Genomic DNA, 18,810 nt, shown 5'->3' on the forward strand with positions numbered 1-18,810 from the left:
ACAAGAAATAACTAAGATCAGAGCGGAACTGAAGGAGAGAGAGACATGAAAAACCCTTCAAAAAACCAATGATTCCAGGAGCTGGTTTTTTTTAAAAGATCAACAAAATAGACTGCTAGCAAGACTAATAAGAAAAGAGAGAAGAATCAAATAGATGCAATAAAAAGTGATAAAGGGGATATCACCACTGACCCCACAGACTATAAACACCTCTACGCAAATAAACTAGAAAATCTAGAAGAAATGGATAAATTCCTAGACACATACACCCTCCCAAGACTAAACCAGGAAGAAGTTGAATCCCTGAATAGACCAATAACAGGCTCTGAAATTGAGGCAATAATTGATAGCCTACCAACCAAAAAATGTCCAGGACCAGACAGATTCACAACCAAATTCTACCAGAGGTACAAAGAGGAGCTGGTACCATTCCTTCTGAAACTATTCCAACCAATAGAAAAAGAGGGAATCTTCCCTAACTCATTTTGTGAGGCTAGCATCACCCTGGTATCAAAGCCTGGCAGAGACACAACAAAAGAAGAGAATTTTAGACCAATATCTCTGATGAACATTGATGCAAAAATCCTCAATAAAATACGGGCAAACCAAATCCAGCAGCACATCAAAAAGCTTATCCACAACGATCAAGTTGGTTCATCCCTGGGATGCAAGGCTGGTTCAACATACGCAAATCAATAAACGTAATCCATCATATAAACAGAATCAAAGACAAGAACCACATGATTATCTCAATAAATGCAGAAAAGGCCTTCAACAAAATTCAACAGCTCTTCATGCTAAAAACTTTCAATAAGCTAGGTGCTGATGGGATGTATCTCAAAATAATAAGAGCTATTTATGACAAGCCCCCAGCCAATACCATACTGAACTGGCAAAAACTGGAGACATTCCCTTTGAAAACTGGCGTTAAGACAGGGATACCCTCTCTCACCACTCCTATTCAATGTAGTGTTAGAAGTTCTGGCCAGGGCAATCAGGCAAGAGAAAGAAATAAAGCATGTTCAATTACGAAAACAGGAAGTCAAATTGTCCTTGTTTGCAGATGACATGACTGTGTATTTAGAAAATCCCATCATCTCAGCCCCAAATCTCCTTAAACTGACAAGCAACTTCAGCAAAGTCTCAGGATACAAAGTCAATGTGCAAAAATCAGAAGTATTCCTATACACCAATTCCTATACACCAGACAAACAGAGAATGAAATCATGAGTGAACTCCCATTCACAATTGCTTCAAAGAGAATAAGATACCTAGGAAGCCAACTTACAAGGGACGTGAAGGACCTCTTCAAGGAGAACTACAAACCACTGCTCAACAAAATAAAAGAGGACATAAACAAATGGAAGAACATACCATGCTCATGGATAGGAAGAATCATTATCGTGAAAATGGCCATACTGCCCAAGGTAATTTATAGATTCTATGCCATCCCCATCAAGCTACCAATGACTTTCTTCATAGAATTGGAAAAAACTACTTTAAAGTTCATATGGAACCAAAAAAGGGCCTACATTACCAAGACAATCCTAAGCCAAAAGAACAAAACTGGAGACATCACAGTACCTGACTTCAAACTATACTACAAGGCTACAGTAACTGAAACAGCATGGTACTGGTACCAAAACAGAGATTTAGACCAATGGAACAGAACAGAGCCCTCAGAAATAACACCACACATTTACAACCATCTGATCTTTGACAAACTGGACAAAAACAAGAAATGGGGAAAGGTTTCCTTATTTAATAAATGGTGCTAGGAAAACTGGCTAGACATACGTAGAAAGCTGAAACTGGATCCCTTCCTTACACCTTGTATAAAAATTGATTCAAGATGGATTAAAGACTTAAATGTTAGACCTAAAACCATAAAAATCCTAGAAGAAAACCTAGGCAATACCATTCAGGACATAGGCATGGGCAAGGATGTCATGACTAAAACACCAAAAGCAATGGCAACAAAAGCCAAAATAGACAAATGGGATCTAATTAAACTAAAGAGCACAGCAAAATAAACTACCATCAGAGTGAACAGGCAACCTACAGAATGGGAGAAAATTTTTGCAATCTACCTATCTGGCAAAGGGTAATACCCAAAATCTACAAATAACTTAAAAAATTTACAAGAAAAAATCAACCCCATCAAAAAGTGGGCAAAGGATGTGGACAGATATTTCTCAAAAGAAGACATTTATGCAGGCAACAGACACATGAAAAAATGCTCGGAGAAATGCAAATCGAAACCACAATGAAGATACCATCTCTCACCAGTTAGAATGGTGATCATTAAGGAGTCAGGAAACAACAGGTGCTGGAGAGAATGTGGAGAAATAGGAACACTTTTACACTGTTGGTGGGACTGTAAACTAATTCAACCATTGTGGAAGACAGTGTGGCGATTCCTCAAGGATCTGGAACTAGAAATGCCATTTGACCCAGCAATTCCATTACTGGATATATACCCAAAGGATTACAAATCATGCTACCATATAGACACATGCACACATATGTTTATTGTGGCACGATTCACAAGAGCAAAGACTTGGAACCAACCCAAATGTCCATCAATGATAGAATGGATTAAGAAAATGTGAAACATATACACCATAAAATACTATGCAGCCATAGAAAAAGGATGAGTTTATGTCATTTGTAGGGATGTGGATGAAGCTGGAAACCATTCTGAGCAATGTTGCGGAAGGACAGAAAACCAAACACTGCGTGTTCTGACTCATAGGTGGGAATTGAACAAGGAGAACACTTGGACACAGGGTGGGGAACATCACACACCGGGGTCTGTCATGGGGTCGGGGGAGGGGGAAGGGATAGTACTAGGAGAAATACCTGATGTAAATGACGAGTTAATGGGTGCAGTACACCAACATGGCACATGTATACCTACGTAACAAACCTGCACGTTGTGCACATGTACCGTAGAATTTAAAATATAATTTAAAAAAATAAAAAAGAGGACCACTTAGCCTAATTTTATCCACTTCCTCTATCAGAAACTTGATCTTTACGAATAAAGCAGAAGCTTCCCTAATCTAGGTATTTATGTATAATAATATGTTGAAGGTTCTTTATTGTAAAAATGACAAATGGATATGACAGTGAGTCAATCTGCAATGGGAACTACTTGTAAAGTGTGTCTGTCTTACATTCATATAGTCCTAGCACTACATGGAAATACTGTGAATTCTGTCATCAAGGCCTAGTTCTGCATTATTAGTGAACTAATGACAACTTTTAATCAATGTGCCTGCACTGATTTTTAACTTGTCGAATTCCATTTTCAGGATTCATAGATTCTTTCTTGTGTGAACCACCCCATCTTTGTCTTTGCTATATGCCGTGCTTGAATATTCTCTTTTTTAGATGCGGAAAATTCATTGCTAATTTTTATCTTTGCTTGTGCTCTTATTCAGTATACAGTTTCAGATTGAGTCTTATCAATTGGTTTCTACAGATTCTCCTGTTTCCAACATGTAAATTACAGGCTAGCTGTTGTACCTGTTGACAAAGAAATGGCTGAATGATTTTACAGCTCTCCAGCTTAACCTGATCACATTGTCTGTATGGAGATGATGATGGTTTTCTTTTTCTTTATTCCCAGAGGGATCAGCATTTGTATTACATTGTGGCAGTAGTAAGGGAATTTTAAAATTCATTTGGAGTGGGAATCTCTTTTAGCTTAGAGTACGAAGCTGAAATAGATCTATTTTGTGCTTCATTCACACTTCCTATATTACACCATTAAACATCCTCCCAGGGACCAGAAGATTCAGGAGATTTTGTTTAATCACTTCATGCCCAATATCATGGGGACCACATTTGCAGGATGTGGGGCATGATAACCCCCTGTGGTTAGGATAACAGCTGTTCTCAGTTGTAACACAAGCAATACAAAGTGAAATACTCACAAAATTATCCTCAGGGCTGTGGTAGGAAGGAAGAATGTTATAGAGGTTGATTTTCCTACATCCATATAATTGGTATATTGTAAAGCCTAGTTTGGACTCAAGTCCATGCTTTTTCTTTTGCTTTGTTAAGTGTATTTATTTTTACATTGCACTCTATCCTTGAGGAGGATGTGTGAGAGCTGCCTGCCTTTCATGAGAAGAAAGTGTTAGTATGCTGAAGGCTGAAGAGAATTTGGTGGCTGTTAATGTACCATGTAATGGTACCATGTAATGTGTAATATGCAAAAAAGCACATCCTACTGCATACCAGACCCTCATCAGCTTTCTCATACATTTCTGTAAACTCTTCATGTTGTACTGGGAAAACAGTTCACAACACCACTCTGTGGGAAGATGGGACCCAATGCAGATGGGATATAGTTTAATCTTCATGTGTTGGAGAGTGAGTAACTGCATACCAGAGGTTTTCAAAATGTGGTTCCTGGACCAGCAGCATCAGCATCTCCTGGGAACATGTTAGAAATACAAACTGCCCCAAATAGACTGAATCAGAAAATCTAGGGGTGAGGTAGTTTAACAATTTCTTCAGGTAATTCTGATGAATTAAAATTTGAGAACTGTTGCTACAATCAAGGCTCTCAGGCAATGATTTTGTTCACAATTTGTCCTCGTGAAGATTGTTGTGTAAAATATTTTTTAGTAATAGAATGTCAAACAAAGAGATCCTTCCCATCGTGTAGCCATGAAGTATGTGTTAAGCACCTACTGTATGCAGAAGAGTACGCTAGCTACTGTAGCAAAAGGAAAGATGAATAAAATATGGTTGCAACCATCTGTGAGCTCAATTTGCCAATGAAATAGAGATGTAAGTAGCACAGCAGCCTGCCTCATTGGCGGCTATGGGTAATACCCTTTTGCAAAATGAAAAATATGTGCTAAATTCACCATTGTATCATTGATCTTACCAAACCACCCTTTGCTCTCTTCAGGGATGAAGAAATGGAGGGTGTTCATTAAAAGCTTAACAGTTTCAACCATAATGTTCATATGGTTAGCGACTGAAATAGAATGCAGCCTCACACTTCTTTGCCACTGCTTTTGCCTTACACATTAGCCCCAACCCTGGGACCCTGAGGTAGATCCGGATTACAAAGCCATCTTCTACCTGTTCAGCAATTAAACAAATTCGCAATAGACTTTTCCTTCTATTTAACTTTTATTAAAAGAAGTGCTAAGGTACTGAGATGCAGTACATCATATTTATTACCAAAATTATTAACAAATATACAAAACTTGTACATGTAATTTTCTTACATCCATTTATTCTCTATAATACTGATTTTTGTTCAAGTAGGTTATCTACAGTATGTAAACATCCCTTGGATTGACCTCACACAGATTAGGAAAGCCCTCTAACCCATGCTTTTATCAGATACTTCTTTTTATTTGGCTTTCATTTGTAGCATCTAATCTCCACATTTGGCACATGGAAGAGACATCTACAGTGCAAAAGAGGCAGGTCTTTCTGGTTTCATTCCGAACAATTTTGCAGGGGCACAGTTAAAGAGCTGAGAGGAGACGCGAGCACTCTAACTTGATGGCGTTGGATGAGCTGTAATGCCAACATCTCTTGGTTCAGCCACTAAACTTGAGCATAAAGTCAATGTCTCTTCCTTCACCCACCCTCCCACCCATCCACCCCCATGCAAGGCTGATTCAGTTTTAACCTTGTCTCAAAAGGGTTACGATAAATTCCATCCATCCCAGAACAAGTAGGTTAATTTTACTGAGTAACAAGTTTTCTGTTCTTTCTTGTGGGTTGGTATCTCTGGTTTGATGAGCCAGCAAAACTCTTAAATGGAGAATAAGATAAAAAACAGATATGAGAGTAGAACTTTCTGCTTTCAACTGGCATCTCTGTATCCAAGGCCAGAGCCTTTCTGTGGTGGAAAAGCGACAAACGCCTTAGCGAATGGCAAAGTCACCCTTGTCATAACACGTTGGACTCCAGGCCTTCGCACAGTGTGAGAAAAATCAAAAAGAAAAGAAAAAAAGGTAATTGAAGATTCTGCCCTCTACTTCCTGGGTTTCCTTTTGCTTATTTAACTTAATCTACCCAAGTAAAGCTGATCCAGAGAGAGCTCTGTTCGCCCTCTCTCCCCCATTCTCACTCTCCAGCACAGCATTGCTCGTGTGGTCGGCTGCACCTTGTCCGCGAAGCACCTGCGGAGAACGTCTGGATTTGGACGCGCGCCTGCCTCCTCGCTTCCGTCACCACAGCGGCGCGGGGCCCTCCGACGCCCCGTAGAGCTCGGCCAGCTTCCGGAAGCGCGGCCCCCAGTCCGTCAGGAAGTCGAAGTTCTGTTCCGAGTCCGACGTGGCCGACTGCAGGGAGCTCAGCGACCCCGCCACAGAGCCTTCGCCCTCGAACATGTACGTCTGAAGGGAGTCGAAGGGCGGCGCCCACAGGTCCATGTCGGCCTCGTAGAGCTTGGCCAGCACGTAGCTGTGGACAGTGCTGTTCACTGCGCACGTCTGAGGCACGTAGCGGGAGAGGCTCTCGATCTCGGGCAGCATGTCCTGCCGCGTCTTGGGGGCGGTCCCCGCCTGCGCCTCCCGGGGGTTCCACATGGCCGCGATGTCGAAGGCCTCGGTGTCCTCTTCGCCGCCGCCCTCGTCGTCATAGCGGACGATGTTCTCGTGGATGTTTTCCTCGTCGTCGATGATGTATGGTTGTTTCCGGTGCCGCCTCATGGACAAAATGAGCAACACTAGCACTGCGAGGAAGAAAAAAGAGAGTCTGTTTACCGAGGAGATGTGGCTGTGTGCGCGGTGAGTAGAAATAGTCTTGATTGACCACGGTTAGGGGAAGAGCTACCGAGTGGAGAGAGCTCAGATAGCTTTTGGATATCTGAAACTTCGGGGAATTCTAATTTAAGTCCACCTTGTTCTCTTTCTGTAAGTCAGGTTGTGGACAGTGAAGCCCTGTATTTCTTTAAATGGTTTAATTAGAAAAAATTGCATATAGTCTCTTAACAGCGGCGTGCTGTTTTGAAATTGTGTGTGTCTCTACACCTAACACCCGATTTAAAATCCAATTAACAAAGCACAAAGGCCTGTTATGGACCAACATACTCTAAGGACTAGATCATGTGCTCTGTTTATATGATGGTAAATATACTTTTCTCTTCTTATAATGTGGAATGTGGAAGTCTTATGTAGGGGGAATGCTGCTTCCTTATATTAACATCTTAATAGGATTCTACTCTGTATATAATCATATCTTAATATGCGTAGAGATACAAATACTAAGTATGCGCCAAAGTTGTAGTCTTTTTATACCTCTAAAAAACAACAGAACGTAAGTGATCCCTGGGGTCCAGTAAACTCAGGTTCTTCAGAGAAGCCTTTCATTAGGCGGTTGTGGCTTTCTGGACCCAAGGGTGTTTATGGAAGGGAGAGAATGAGCAGTGGCATTTTATATAATTCATCATGTTATTAAAGAAACACCACACTGTTAGATGTGCCCTTGCAGGTTTGGATAAAATTTTATCCCAGCAAATGCATTTCCCCCCCGCCTAGAATGTGTTCGCCGGGGTTTAAAGGAGAGATAGAGATAATCCCATTGAGCTATTTATCTCTCTGACTGAAAACGTTTTCCAGGAAGAGTGTTGAGGTTTTAGCTGTAGAACTGCTATTGATTTTTTTTTTCTGGTGTACTTTGTTACAGCTAGTGAACAGTGACCGTTTGACAGCACTGCAGAATAAGACCCCAGTTCATCCAAGGGGAAAAAGTGGAGTACATTCGTACATGCAGTAAAGGATTACAGACTAATAAAACTCACAACAGTGATTTAAAAATTTTTTTGAATGTAGATGTGCTTTTTTATAAATTGCGATTAATGACATTAATATGTAATATTTTCCCGGATAGCTTTGGTGACAAAACATACACAGGAAACGATGATATGCTTGTGTATATTTTCTCTGTGTGCAAAAATACGAGGCGTAGACTAAAAGGATGGTGGGATTCCTAGAGAAAAAGAGACTAATAGGACTTTAAGGAAGTGAGGGCTTGAATCGAGCATGAAAGGTTGGAGTGTGATTTGGATTGATGCAAGCTGGAGACCTGAGGTTCGAAGTGAGCATGCTGTGTTTCAGTAAAGTTATTAAAGCCACATATTTTTAAGGCTCTATGCTAAGCAATGGGGAAACAATATTGAGTGTGACATGGATTCTGCTCTTGCGAGCTTGTAATCTAAGGAGATTATGGATGCTGATAATTAATGCAAGTCAGACAGTGATAAGGGCTATTAGAGCCACAAGTGTCACCAGGAGAGTACAGAGGCAGGGCCAGTGAATTTTACTTGGGAGACTGAGAAGGGCTTCACAGAGGTGACCTTGAAGTGGTAGGGGTGGTATTTCGGAAAATGCTAGGAAGCAAAATTGGAAGTCTTTTGAGTACCTTGCTGGAGAGAATTCTGATGGTCATGGAGAAGTGGGCCGTTTGTATAGAACTAGTCCGTTTCTTGAAAAATAAAGATTGCTACATGTCTTTTCTTTTTCTTTTTTTTTGGGTAATCTAATTTAAATAACAAATATTATATAATGCCCTGAAAATCAGATTTTGAGGAAAATGGTCTTATTTAGCTGAAAGGCTTCTCTGACCGAAGAGAATTAGTTCTAGGGATGGTTTATTCTTTGGGTACTGTAGGCATGGTGCATAGAGCTTATGAGATTTTCTAGGAACTACATAAATATGTGAGACATGAAATAAAAACCCCACGAAGTCAGAATTAATTTAGTTGTCCATAAAATGTAGTATTTTGTTGACTAATGCAACTCAAATCTTAAAGTTTCATGAATTATTCTTAATGTGGGATGCGTACTCTTAGAAGTAAGAGTACTTAAAACTGTGAGGATTTTATGACAGCTCTGCTCAATTTAGCTCCTGAAAACAGTTTACTTTTTCTGTACAGTTCAAAAGACAAGACATCATCATGGGTGGGGAGGGATAAAATAAATTGTCCCTTGCACACCATTTTTAACTTGAGAGCCTCTCCAAGCCAGTCTCTTTAAATCAGTATTTCTGTAATGATGGCTTTTTGTGGGCCAGAGTGAACTTTTAACTTCGACATTTTCCAAAGATAGAAGTAAGGACAGCCAGTCTGGAAATTTCTCCCAGGAACAAGTTTCTTCAAAGGCCTCTTACAGGTTGTCCAGTTCTGCACTCAAGGACCCCCAATGCCACCTTATGGAAACTCAAGGAATTGCAGGGAGGTTTTACTTGTCAATGCAGTCAGGGTCCAGAAACCGTAACAATTTTGTCTGACGCAGGGATCCAAGAACTTAGAAAGGTTACTTATTTATACTCTTTCTCTCTTTGCATAGGGCTGAACCAAAAAAACAAAATTAAACCACATGTTGTATTTTCCTATGTATTTTAAGAAGCACATTCCACAGACCTACCTAGAAAATCAAGTGCCGACATTTTTCACAGGAACTTCTTTGATCTGTCTCTTGGTATAGAAGTGAACTTGGGATCAAGGGTGTATGTGAATATCTGTACCTCTATTCTAATTTCAATCCTCAGGGCTTTTTCTCTCAGAAAACTCAGATTTCTTTTATATTGAATAATACTAGTATCTACTAAATCTGTTTTTCTCTAAGCAAGATATATTTGCTATAGATTGGTTCAATAAGAAGAGCAAGGATATACGTACAGATATTTTCTTTTTTGCAAGAGTTGGTTTAAGTGTTTTTGTTTCTCTGTTTTTGAGTGTGGAATTAGAAAACAATTGCAAGGATGGCCTTACATACCAGGGAGTTGGGGAGCCGCCTTGCAGTATGACTTGAGAGGAGGAAGGAAGGGTTCCTTAACCCCAGTAGTGCTCTCCCACTACTGGCCTGTAATGCCCTTATTTCATCAGTAGAGGAAAACTGACCCTGTTTAGTTGCCGTTCCTGGTTAGATGGCCATGGTGCCTGGGAGGGGTACTAATCACCCCAAACAGCTTATTCTCCAGAAATATGTGTGGTTCACACCATCACTTCCTTTAGCTTTCTGCTCAAAGGTCTTATCAGTGAGGGATTCCCTGACTACCCTGTTTGAAATGGCATCTATCCCTGTCACTTGTCCAACCAGGATACCTTATCCCTCTTCCCTTCCCTGTAATACCACCTCCAGAATCGGGATGAGCGTTTAGGAGAAAGGCAGCGCTGTTGAGCCACAGGGGTGCCCAGTGTGTATGACCTGCCTGCATTTCAGCCCTGGCTCTGCCTCTGACTTTGGTTTTGAGCCTGTCACTTACCCCTTTGTGACTTAGCTATTACTTAAATGAAGGGGTTAGAAGAGGTGATCATCAAATCCTGTCTAAATTGTAATTTTGATTCTATGATGTCAAAACAAGCCTGCTTTGTTCTGAAGTAAACTCAGGAAGGCCAGGATGTGTCTGTTTTATTAATCCTAGCACCTTGTATGGTGCCCCAGCTCATAGTAGATACTTCGTAAGTATATGTGCTTTGATCTTACCACAGACACCTTGAAGAAGGGACTGTCCTCAGTTTCTTTACTGTATTTTTGCAACCTCACTCTACCACCTTTTGAGTAAGCAAGGTGTGGAGGATCAGTTCTAAATAGCTGTGTCAGGAAGGTAATGAATGGATGTCTGAGTGAGCACTGGCAGGACTCCACAGAAGGGAAAGCAGCCCCTTACTCACCTAAGAGGACGAAGATGCAGGCCAGGATGGCAATGAGGGCACCCCGGCTCAAACTGACTGGGAGCATGTAGGCCTCTGGGCTGCAGGACATGACGTGGCCATTGTCATCACAGCTGCACACTTGGATGGTCAGTGTGCCTGTGCTGCTCAGCACGGGCTGCCCGCTGTCTGCTATCAGGATAGGCAGGTAAAAGACACTCTGCTCCTGCTGCCGGAAACCAGACCTCCTGGTTAGAATCCGTGCTGTGTTATCTGAAAGAAGGAGGGGTTCCAGGATTGGAAAAGGGAAGATGAATTAATTTCTTGGATTGAGGAAAGCAAGGGGGCAGGGGCAGGGAGTAAGAAGGAAAGAGGGTAGTCAGATATTCCCTGGTAGTGGTCAGCCATGGACGGGTTTGCCTGCATCAGCATTTGGATTCAGAAACCAGGCTTTTGGCTTGCTTTTAGGTAAAACCCTGAGTCTTGGAAGAGAAAGCCTTTTTTTGAGTCTGTCTTATCCTTTGTGACATAAAGTGCCCAAGGCAAACTGTCAGACTTCAGATCTAACAAAAATGTCCCTGGGAAAGCTTGACAGAAAAGAACAATCACTGGTGACTTGTGGTCCCTGTTTGTTCCTGCTCAGCAGCTTGCCAAGGCCCCAGTGCTGCTTTGTGCCTCCAGCAAAAGAATGCTGAGGAGCCCATGTGGCTCTGGCAGATTGCTTATTTTTGCCACTTTGACTGGAATTCATGTCTTTTACTATTTTCTTTTATGCCTCTGAAATGCAGTCACCAACTCCTGTGCTTCCTAAAGAACCTGCTTATTTAGTAGAAGCTTATTTGAAATCTCCTAATCATATGACACACCTTGTTATTTCTCCTGAGTTGGTGGTCTAACTTTAAGCAGTTAATATGAACTTGTTGAAAATTTGTTCCTGATCAATACTAGAAATCTTTCCTCCAGTTTTAAAGGGGATTAGTCAAATTATTAGATATTTTCTACAAAGTTGGGATGTGTACATGTGTGTGTTTACATTTATATTCACATACTGTGTTGTGGGAATGTTCATTTTTAAAATCTGCATTCTCAGGTTTCCTGGAGTAGGTTTGAATTCTGAAGTAGAAATACTTTTGCAAAGCTCAGTTTATTTTCAGCAGAGGAAAAATTTGAGAGATGTGGTAGGACATACAAGAAGTGATTCTTTTTTTTTTGAGATGGAGTCTCGCTCTGTCGCCCGGGCTGGAGTGCAGTGGCTGGATCTCGGCTCACTGCAAGCTCCGCCTCCTGGATTTACGCCATTCTCCTGCCTCAGCCTCCTGAGTAGCTGGGACTACAGGCGCCGACCACCTTACCCGGCTAGTTTTTTGTATTTTTTAGTAGAGACAGGGTTTCACCGTGTTAGCCAGGATGGTCTCAATCTCTTGACCTCGTGATCCGCCCGTCTCGGCCTCCCAAAGTGCTGGGATTACAGAAGAAGTGATTCTTAAAGCTAATACCACCAACACAGAGGTCCCATGGATGTGTTTCATATTTCATAGGAAAGAGTCGAGAACATCACAAAAAATTCTGACAGCCTGACCTAAGAAAACATTATTAGTGATCATCAATATTTCTGGTTCTTCTTCTCTTTTTGGACATGATAAAGGATTATACTTTTCTGTCCTCTTAAATGTGGATATGTCTGTGTGATTTGCTTTAGTTGATGAGCAATAGTGATTTGTGTTACTTCTAGGCAGAAGTCTGTATGAGCTGATGTATGAGTCTCCATGCTTTTTCCTTGCTGTAGTTACTGAGAAAGAACCACAAGGTGTGAGATGCAGAGTGGGGCAGCCTGGGACACTGAGCTCAGACCCACAGTAGGCTGAATGTGAGCAAGAAATTAACTGTAGTTGTGCTAAGCCACTGAGATTTTCGTGGTAGTTGTTCCTGTAGCATAACTTGGGCTATTCTGAGTGACACATTACCCCTTAATTAACTTTCCCTTTTCCACCTGCTTTTGATGCTAACGGCTATTATTACTAAAGGCTCATGTGCCACGTACCTGCACTTTGTGTACAGTATCTCACTGAATCTTCACAATTTGGAGATAGTAATAATCTCACTCCTTTTCAGAAATAGAAGTAAGGCCTAGAGTGATTTTATAATTTGTTTGAAGCCACTAACCTAGTTAGTAGCAGAGCTGGGATTTGAACTCTCGTCTCTCTATCTCCAAAACATGCACACCTTCGATTATGCTATATAACTGCTTATTTAGTAATGTTAACTGTCAAAAAAAATTCAGATAAGCATAATCTCTTCCTGCTTTGATACAGGCTACTTCTTATTTTCTTCTCAATGGAGAAGGGATGCCAACCTGAGGATTATATTCATATTTCCACCTACCACACAACCCATGAACCTTTCTGTTTTCCAGACTTAATAGCTAAGTAGTGTCAATTCCACTTTGTAGTTTTAATTGTTTGTTTTTTCAGAAAGCAGGTTTTTCTCTAATCAGAACTTTTATTTTTTTGGTTTAGTCCAGGTGAGGTCGTAAGACTTTTAGAAAGTCTGACTAGAGCTGAAATTCATATAAGTATTATATCTATGACATATATGTTTCTTGATCTAAGAGTTATTTAAGATTAAAGAAAAATATCAGAGCATCACATTGCTGAATCCAGTGCTAGAAGGGGCCTGGCATATAGTAGCCACTTGGAAAATTTTTGTTGAATGTGATAATTAGGCCTTTAGTAACTTATTTGGAAACAGCATTCTTTCCTAAGGTGACAGAGAACACTGTGTGTGGGGGTGGGGTGTGGTGGGTGGGCATGGTAAAACAGGACCCGATTTCTGGCCCCAATTTTAATGCTTATTGATTCTCTGGTCTTGGGCCATTTGCTTACTTTCCTCATCTATCAGATGGGATAATAAGAATCAGAAGGATTAATAACTTCCTTAAAGTTTCACAGAATTATTGTAAATATCAAATAAGTTATGGGAAAATACTTTTGAAACTGTAAAGTACTATATATACGTAATTCTTTTCATAATGTTTTGGAGCTGAAAAGTGAAAAAAGGCTTTACTGGAGATAGTGCCCTGTTGTGTTCATAAAAGGACTTTATGTTTCAGGCACGGGAACAGAGGTAGTTGACAGTAGATCTGCCCTATATTAGTCAGTTTTTGCTGTGTTGGGTTTTTTTAGAGACAGTATCTTACTCTGTCACCCAAGCTGGTGTACAGTGGTCTGATCATAGCTCACTGCAGCCTTGAACTCCTGGGCTCAAGTGATCCTCCCACCTTAGCCTCCCAAGTAGCTGGGACTACAGGTGCATGCCACCATGTCTGGCTAATTTAAAAAAATTTGTAGAGGTGAGGTCTTAATGTATTGCCCAGGCTGGTCTCAAACTCCTGGCCTCAAGTGATCCTCCTGCCTCAGGCTCCCAACTAGCTGGGACTACAGGTGTGTGCCACCGTCCCTGGCTAATTTTTAAAAAATGTTTTGCAGAGATAGGGTCTTGCTGTGTTGCCCAGGCTGGTCTTGAACTCTTGGTATCAAGCAGTTCTCCTGCCTTAGCCTCCCAAAGTGTTGGAGTAACAGGCATGAGCCACCGTGCCTAGACTTGGTCAGTTTTAAAATGAGCCTCAGTAAAGGATACTTGTGGTATAAATTGTCATTTGGAGATTAAGAGTTCATGCTTTCTGTTGAAGATGTGCTGACTTCTGTTTTGGGAAACCTTCCAAGAGATGAGTCACATCTTATTATAGTCATCCAGTGCCGGTGGCCCATCTTTTTAAGGAATTGGTTCCATAAATTGGTGCCCAAAGTCATCTTTAAGAAATTTGCAGCATTTTGCTGCATTTTGTTTCACTCATTAGAATGACAGCTTAGCTGAACAGTTGAAGAAAAAATATAATGTGTTACAATGTGTTATTCTTTCCCCCCAGGGTTGCCTTTTTAAAGCCAGTCCTAGGCTGAAACCACTTTTTGCTGGAATACTTTCCCTATGAAGCAGATAAATGAATAGTTCAAAATTTTGACCCAATAAAAACTTCAGGATATTTAATCGAAGTATTTCTGTCTTTATAATTCATATTGCCATTCCTTCCAGAATTATTATAGTAGTTTTATGATGACGTGTAGGAGGTTGAAGGGATGACTTAGAAGAATGCTTTCCCATTTAGAAGAAATTAGGTTTGAGATTCTCAAGTTTTACAGCAGAAAACTGTCATATGGGGTTGAAGTAATACTTTTAATCTCAAATAATTGATATTTGAAACTAAAACCAGGTGTGCCTAACCTGATCATGAGTTTTTGTTACCCTTTGCTTAGATTTTTACACAGTGGCAATAAATAGTTTAGAATTGGAATGAAAATGAGGCTGTTGCAGTCTGGAGAAGTGATAACCTTCCCAGGGTCAGATGGCTAGCTGGCAGTAGAGTTAGCAACAGATGAGGTTCATTTGACAGTTTAACTTATTTTTTCCATTGCCCTGACCTTTTCTTTTCTTTTGAAGCAAATCATCTGGCTAGAGAACAGAAATCCTTCCTTTTCCCATCTGTTCCCAAAGAAGAGTGTGCTGGGTCTGTGAGCGCCTTAGCTGTTGTGAATGCTCGTTGGAAAAGAGGGGCCTAGAATTCTGTTCCATCAAAGCTATAGCGGGGAGCAGTTTCTGGATAGGGAACCCTACCTGAAAGTGTGTCTCTAAATCATCCTAAAATGATCTTGCTGTGTTTCAGTGCCGAAACTGTGTTTATGGTTCTGTATTTGCCCTTTCTTATCTCTATTACTTATCCTTTGTCTCCTTTTTGTTTGGAGAGCTTTTTACTGTTTCCTGCTTTGATCTCTGCCTAGAAATGTTCCCCTAGGGTTTTTTTTTTTTTTCTTTTCTTTCTTTTTTTTAAATCTAGGTCACTTTCTGTCTTTCTCAGATTTTTCCCATTGTTACAGAACATATGAACAGGGCTGCTACCAGTGGAAATGAAGAATTTCGCCTCTGTGCTTTGCAGTGTTTCTGGCACAGGACAGGTACTCAGTAAACATCTGTCGACTTACTGACTGAAGGAGTTTTAGAGTTGGCAAAGGGTTCTCCGAGTTTGTTGTTCTGAAACAAAACTTTAAAAGACTCTGTGAAGCTGGGTGTAGTGGCTGATGCCTGTAATCCTAGCACTTTGGGAGGCTGAGATGGGAGAATTGCTTGAGGATTGCTGATAAAGAGCAGGTAGGCTTTGACACTATTTGCATAAGACCATAACCCAAAGTAGCTGGTCTATGCTGTAGAAAAGCATAGATAGCCAGCCATCCACCTGATTACCTTGGTTGTCCCTTATGGTAAAGTTGGGGTTGTTAGCAGCCTCAGGAGCCAAGCTGTAGTAGAAATGCTGACCATTGCGTGGGTCATCTTGGTCCACTGCACTCACTGTCTGGATCAGCTGAGGGAGGGACATGAAATCAGGTGAGCTGGAGCCAAAGGAAAAAGCACCAGGGCCCAGTTAAATCCCAAACCTGGAAATGCGATGGTGGGTTGTTTTACCTAATGGAAGGATATCATTGATATGGGAGGGGGCAGGGAAATGCTGGGTAGAGAAGGGCAGGGTCCCTGGCAAGGGCTCCATGGACCTAAGTGAGAATAGGAACTCCTGTTTTTGGGCCCAAATGTTGCATTTTCCAAGACCGCTCTGGCCTGCCACTCCCCCCATTCTGTACCCTTAAAAACCCGAGACCTTAGCAGCCACAGATACAAGCAGCTGGGTGTTGAGAGGAGAAGAGGAGCACACCAGCAGACGCTGGCAGACTAGCGATGGTGGAATGATGTGGATGACAAGGGGAGTTCAGCCCAGGACAGTCGGAGAAGAGTCTGGCCACTGGGCAGCCTGAGTCCAGGGGAAGAACACCTTCTCACTCCATCCCCCGCTTCCGGCTTCCCATCCATCTCACTAAGAGTCACCTTCACCACTCAATAAATGTTGCACTCAACCTTCCAGCCCATGTGTGATCTGATTCTTCCAGTTCACTGGGCAAGAACTCAGGCTGTCACACTGGCCCTCTGTCCTTGTGATAGGGCACAGGGTCTGTTGAGCTAATACAGGCCATCTGCAGAAGGCATAGCTGAGAGAGAGCACACTGTAACACACGCCCACTTGGGCTTCAGGAGTCCTAGACGCTGCTGTGGGGCTAGAGCCCAAAGCGCTCCCCATGACTTCTGCACCTGCCCGTCTACATGCTCCCCCTAGGGGTTTGAGCAGCGGGGCACACTCCTGTCCTGCAACGGGGGTAAGGGAACTCTCCCATTCCACGTGAAACTTCCCTGCACAGTCTCTATGCCATCACACACCTCAGGATTTGATTTTGCTTTAGGGTTGGGCTTGAGTATGTTAGTAGGCATAGGATAAATGTTACCTAAATACTTCAGATGTTAGACATCAATATAACATATATTCTTCCACCATGGGCAGCCGTTTCTAGGCAGTCTAAAAAGTAAGAGACTTTGAGTCAAAGGGCTCGGGTGCCGCAAAGTCCTGCTTGACCCCATATTTTCTTCTCACCTCGTCTACTTAACCTCATCACTGACCCAATATTTCAGGGCTAAATTGCTGTCTTTGAGAAGCCCCTGTTTAAGAATGACCATGACCTGAAGAGAAGTGAGTGACACGTTGGCATTGGCCATGTCGGGTTAACAGAAAACAGACCTGAGGGAATGGGTCACAGGGAGTCACATTTTGTTGGCAGGAGGGAGAGCTAGCAGAGATAGCACAGGATCCCCAGAGTGGAGATGCAGAATAGACAGGAGTCAGAAGCAGAACTTGGGGGTGGGGAGAGCAGGAGGTCAGGTGGCTTCCTGTTGGATTCACTGGCCAAGTTTTGCCTTTTCCATAATGTTTTTCAAAGGAGTAAGTTGCATGAAGTCTATGGAGACCATGATCTAAAAGCTGTTAAAGAAATCTGTGCGAAACAGACTACTGAAATGGGAGCTGGCAGGCTGAGGGGGATAGAGAAGAGGCATTGAACGGCAGCCTCCTTCATATGTGTTTCCTCTCCTACCACGCAACAGCACAGACTACTCCTACCCATCTTGGGCCCAGCCCTGTAGACTTGCCACTCCTGCTGTTTAAAAGCCAGCAATGCTTCTACCACCATAGGAAACCAGGACGTCAAAGGTCAGTTTGAGGGCCCAGGTGGGCTTGCTTAGTTTGTGTTTCTTCATCTGTAAATTAGAGGAGGTAAAGCTACCCTCACAATATGCTGAAGATTAAATGACTGGGGGTGGTAGTTGGGGGAACTCCCATCAGGGGGCCTTTTGGACAGTGTTGCTCAGATCCTCCTTCAATGAAGGACTTTTCCCTTAGTTATCACCTACCAGTCCCTTTGGGGATTGCTGATTGCAGACAGCCACCTACCCACTCCTATGGTTTGGATATTTGACCCCACTGAATCTCATGTTGAAATCTGATCCCCATTGTTGGAGGTGGGGCCTGGTGGGAGGTGTTGGAGTCATCGTCTTGGTGCCGTCTTCCTCGTAATGAGTTGAGTTCTTACTCTATTTGTTCCTGTGATAGCTGGTTGTTAAAAAGAGCCTGGCACCTTCCCCTCCTGCCTTGCTTCCTCTCACCATGTGATCTGCACATGTCAGCTTCCTTTCCCCTTCCTCCAAGTGGGGAAGCAGCTTGAGGCCCTCCTTAGATGCACATGCTGGCACCATGCTTCTTGTACAGCCTGCAGAACCATGAGCCAAATGAACCTTTTTTCTTTATAAATTACCCAGCCTCAGGTAATCCTGTATAGCAGTACAAACTGACTAAGATGCCCATGGTCAGCACATCCTTCCAGGGCGACAGACATCCAGTGACTAATTAATGTGGTAGTATACAGGTCTGGCTATCCCATCTCAACTTGGGGAAACTCTAGTTCTGGAACTCTCTGAGAAGTCAGCTGAGGCAGTTAGTGAGTCCGCATGGCAGCTGGACTTCTTTTGCCCAGTCCTGCTTCCTTTGCTTCCCTCACACAGCTGCTGGCCCTAAGGGCCCTCCTTAATAAACACCTTATCCTGGAACTCCATCTCAGGGTGTGCCTCCTGGAGACCCCAACTGTTGAACCTGAAAGTAGGGGGAATGGAGTTGCCAGGAAGGTAAGGGTCAGGAGAGTAATGGAGATCAGCTTGCCCACAGCCAATCCTCGTATCAGTGCTGCTCATAA

General features: G+C 42.3%; 1 protein-coding gene across 3 annotated transcripts in view; it reads right to left on the reverse strand.

The window, feature by feature from the left end:
- Positions 1-5,138: 5,138 nt before the first annotated feature.
- CDH20 (cadherin 20) overlaps positions 5,139-18,810 on the reverse strand; it is an 82,165-nt gene continuing 68,493 nt past the window's right edge. For all 3 annotated transcript variants that reach the window (XM_045377969.3, XM_074022522.1, XM_074022521.1), the window contains 3 exons: positions 15,932-16,049; positions 10,661-10,912; positions 5,139-6,718 (listed from right to left, as the gene is read on the reverse strand). In XM_045377969.3, coding sequence (XP_045233904.1) covers positions 6,213-6,718; positions 10,661-10,912; positions 15,932-16,049 — 876 coding nt within the window. In that variant the 3' untranslated portion in view covers positions 5,139-6,212. The remainder of the gene's footprint in view (positions 6,719-10,660; positions 10,913-15,931; positions 16,050-18,810) is intronic.

This window comes from Macaca fascicularis, chromosome 18, assembly GCF_037993035.2.
Source record: "Macaca fascicularis isolate 582-1 chromosome 18, T2T-MFA8v1.1".
NCBI lineage: Eukaryota > Metazoa > Chordata > Mammalia > Primates > Cercopithecidae > Macaca > Macaca fascicularis.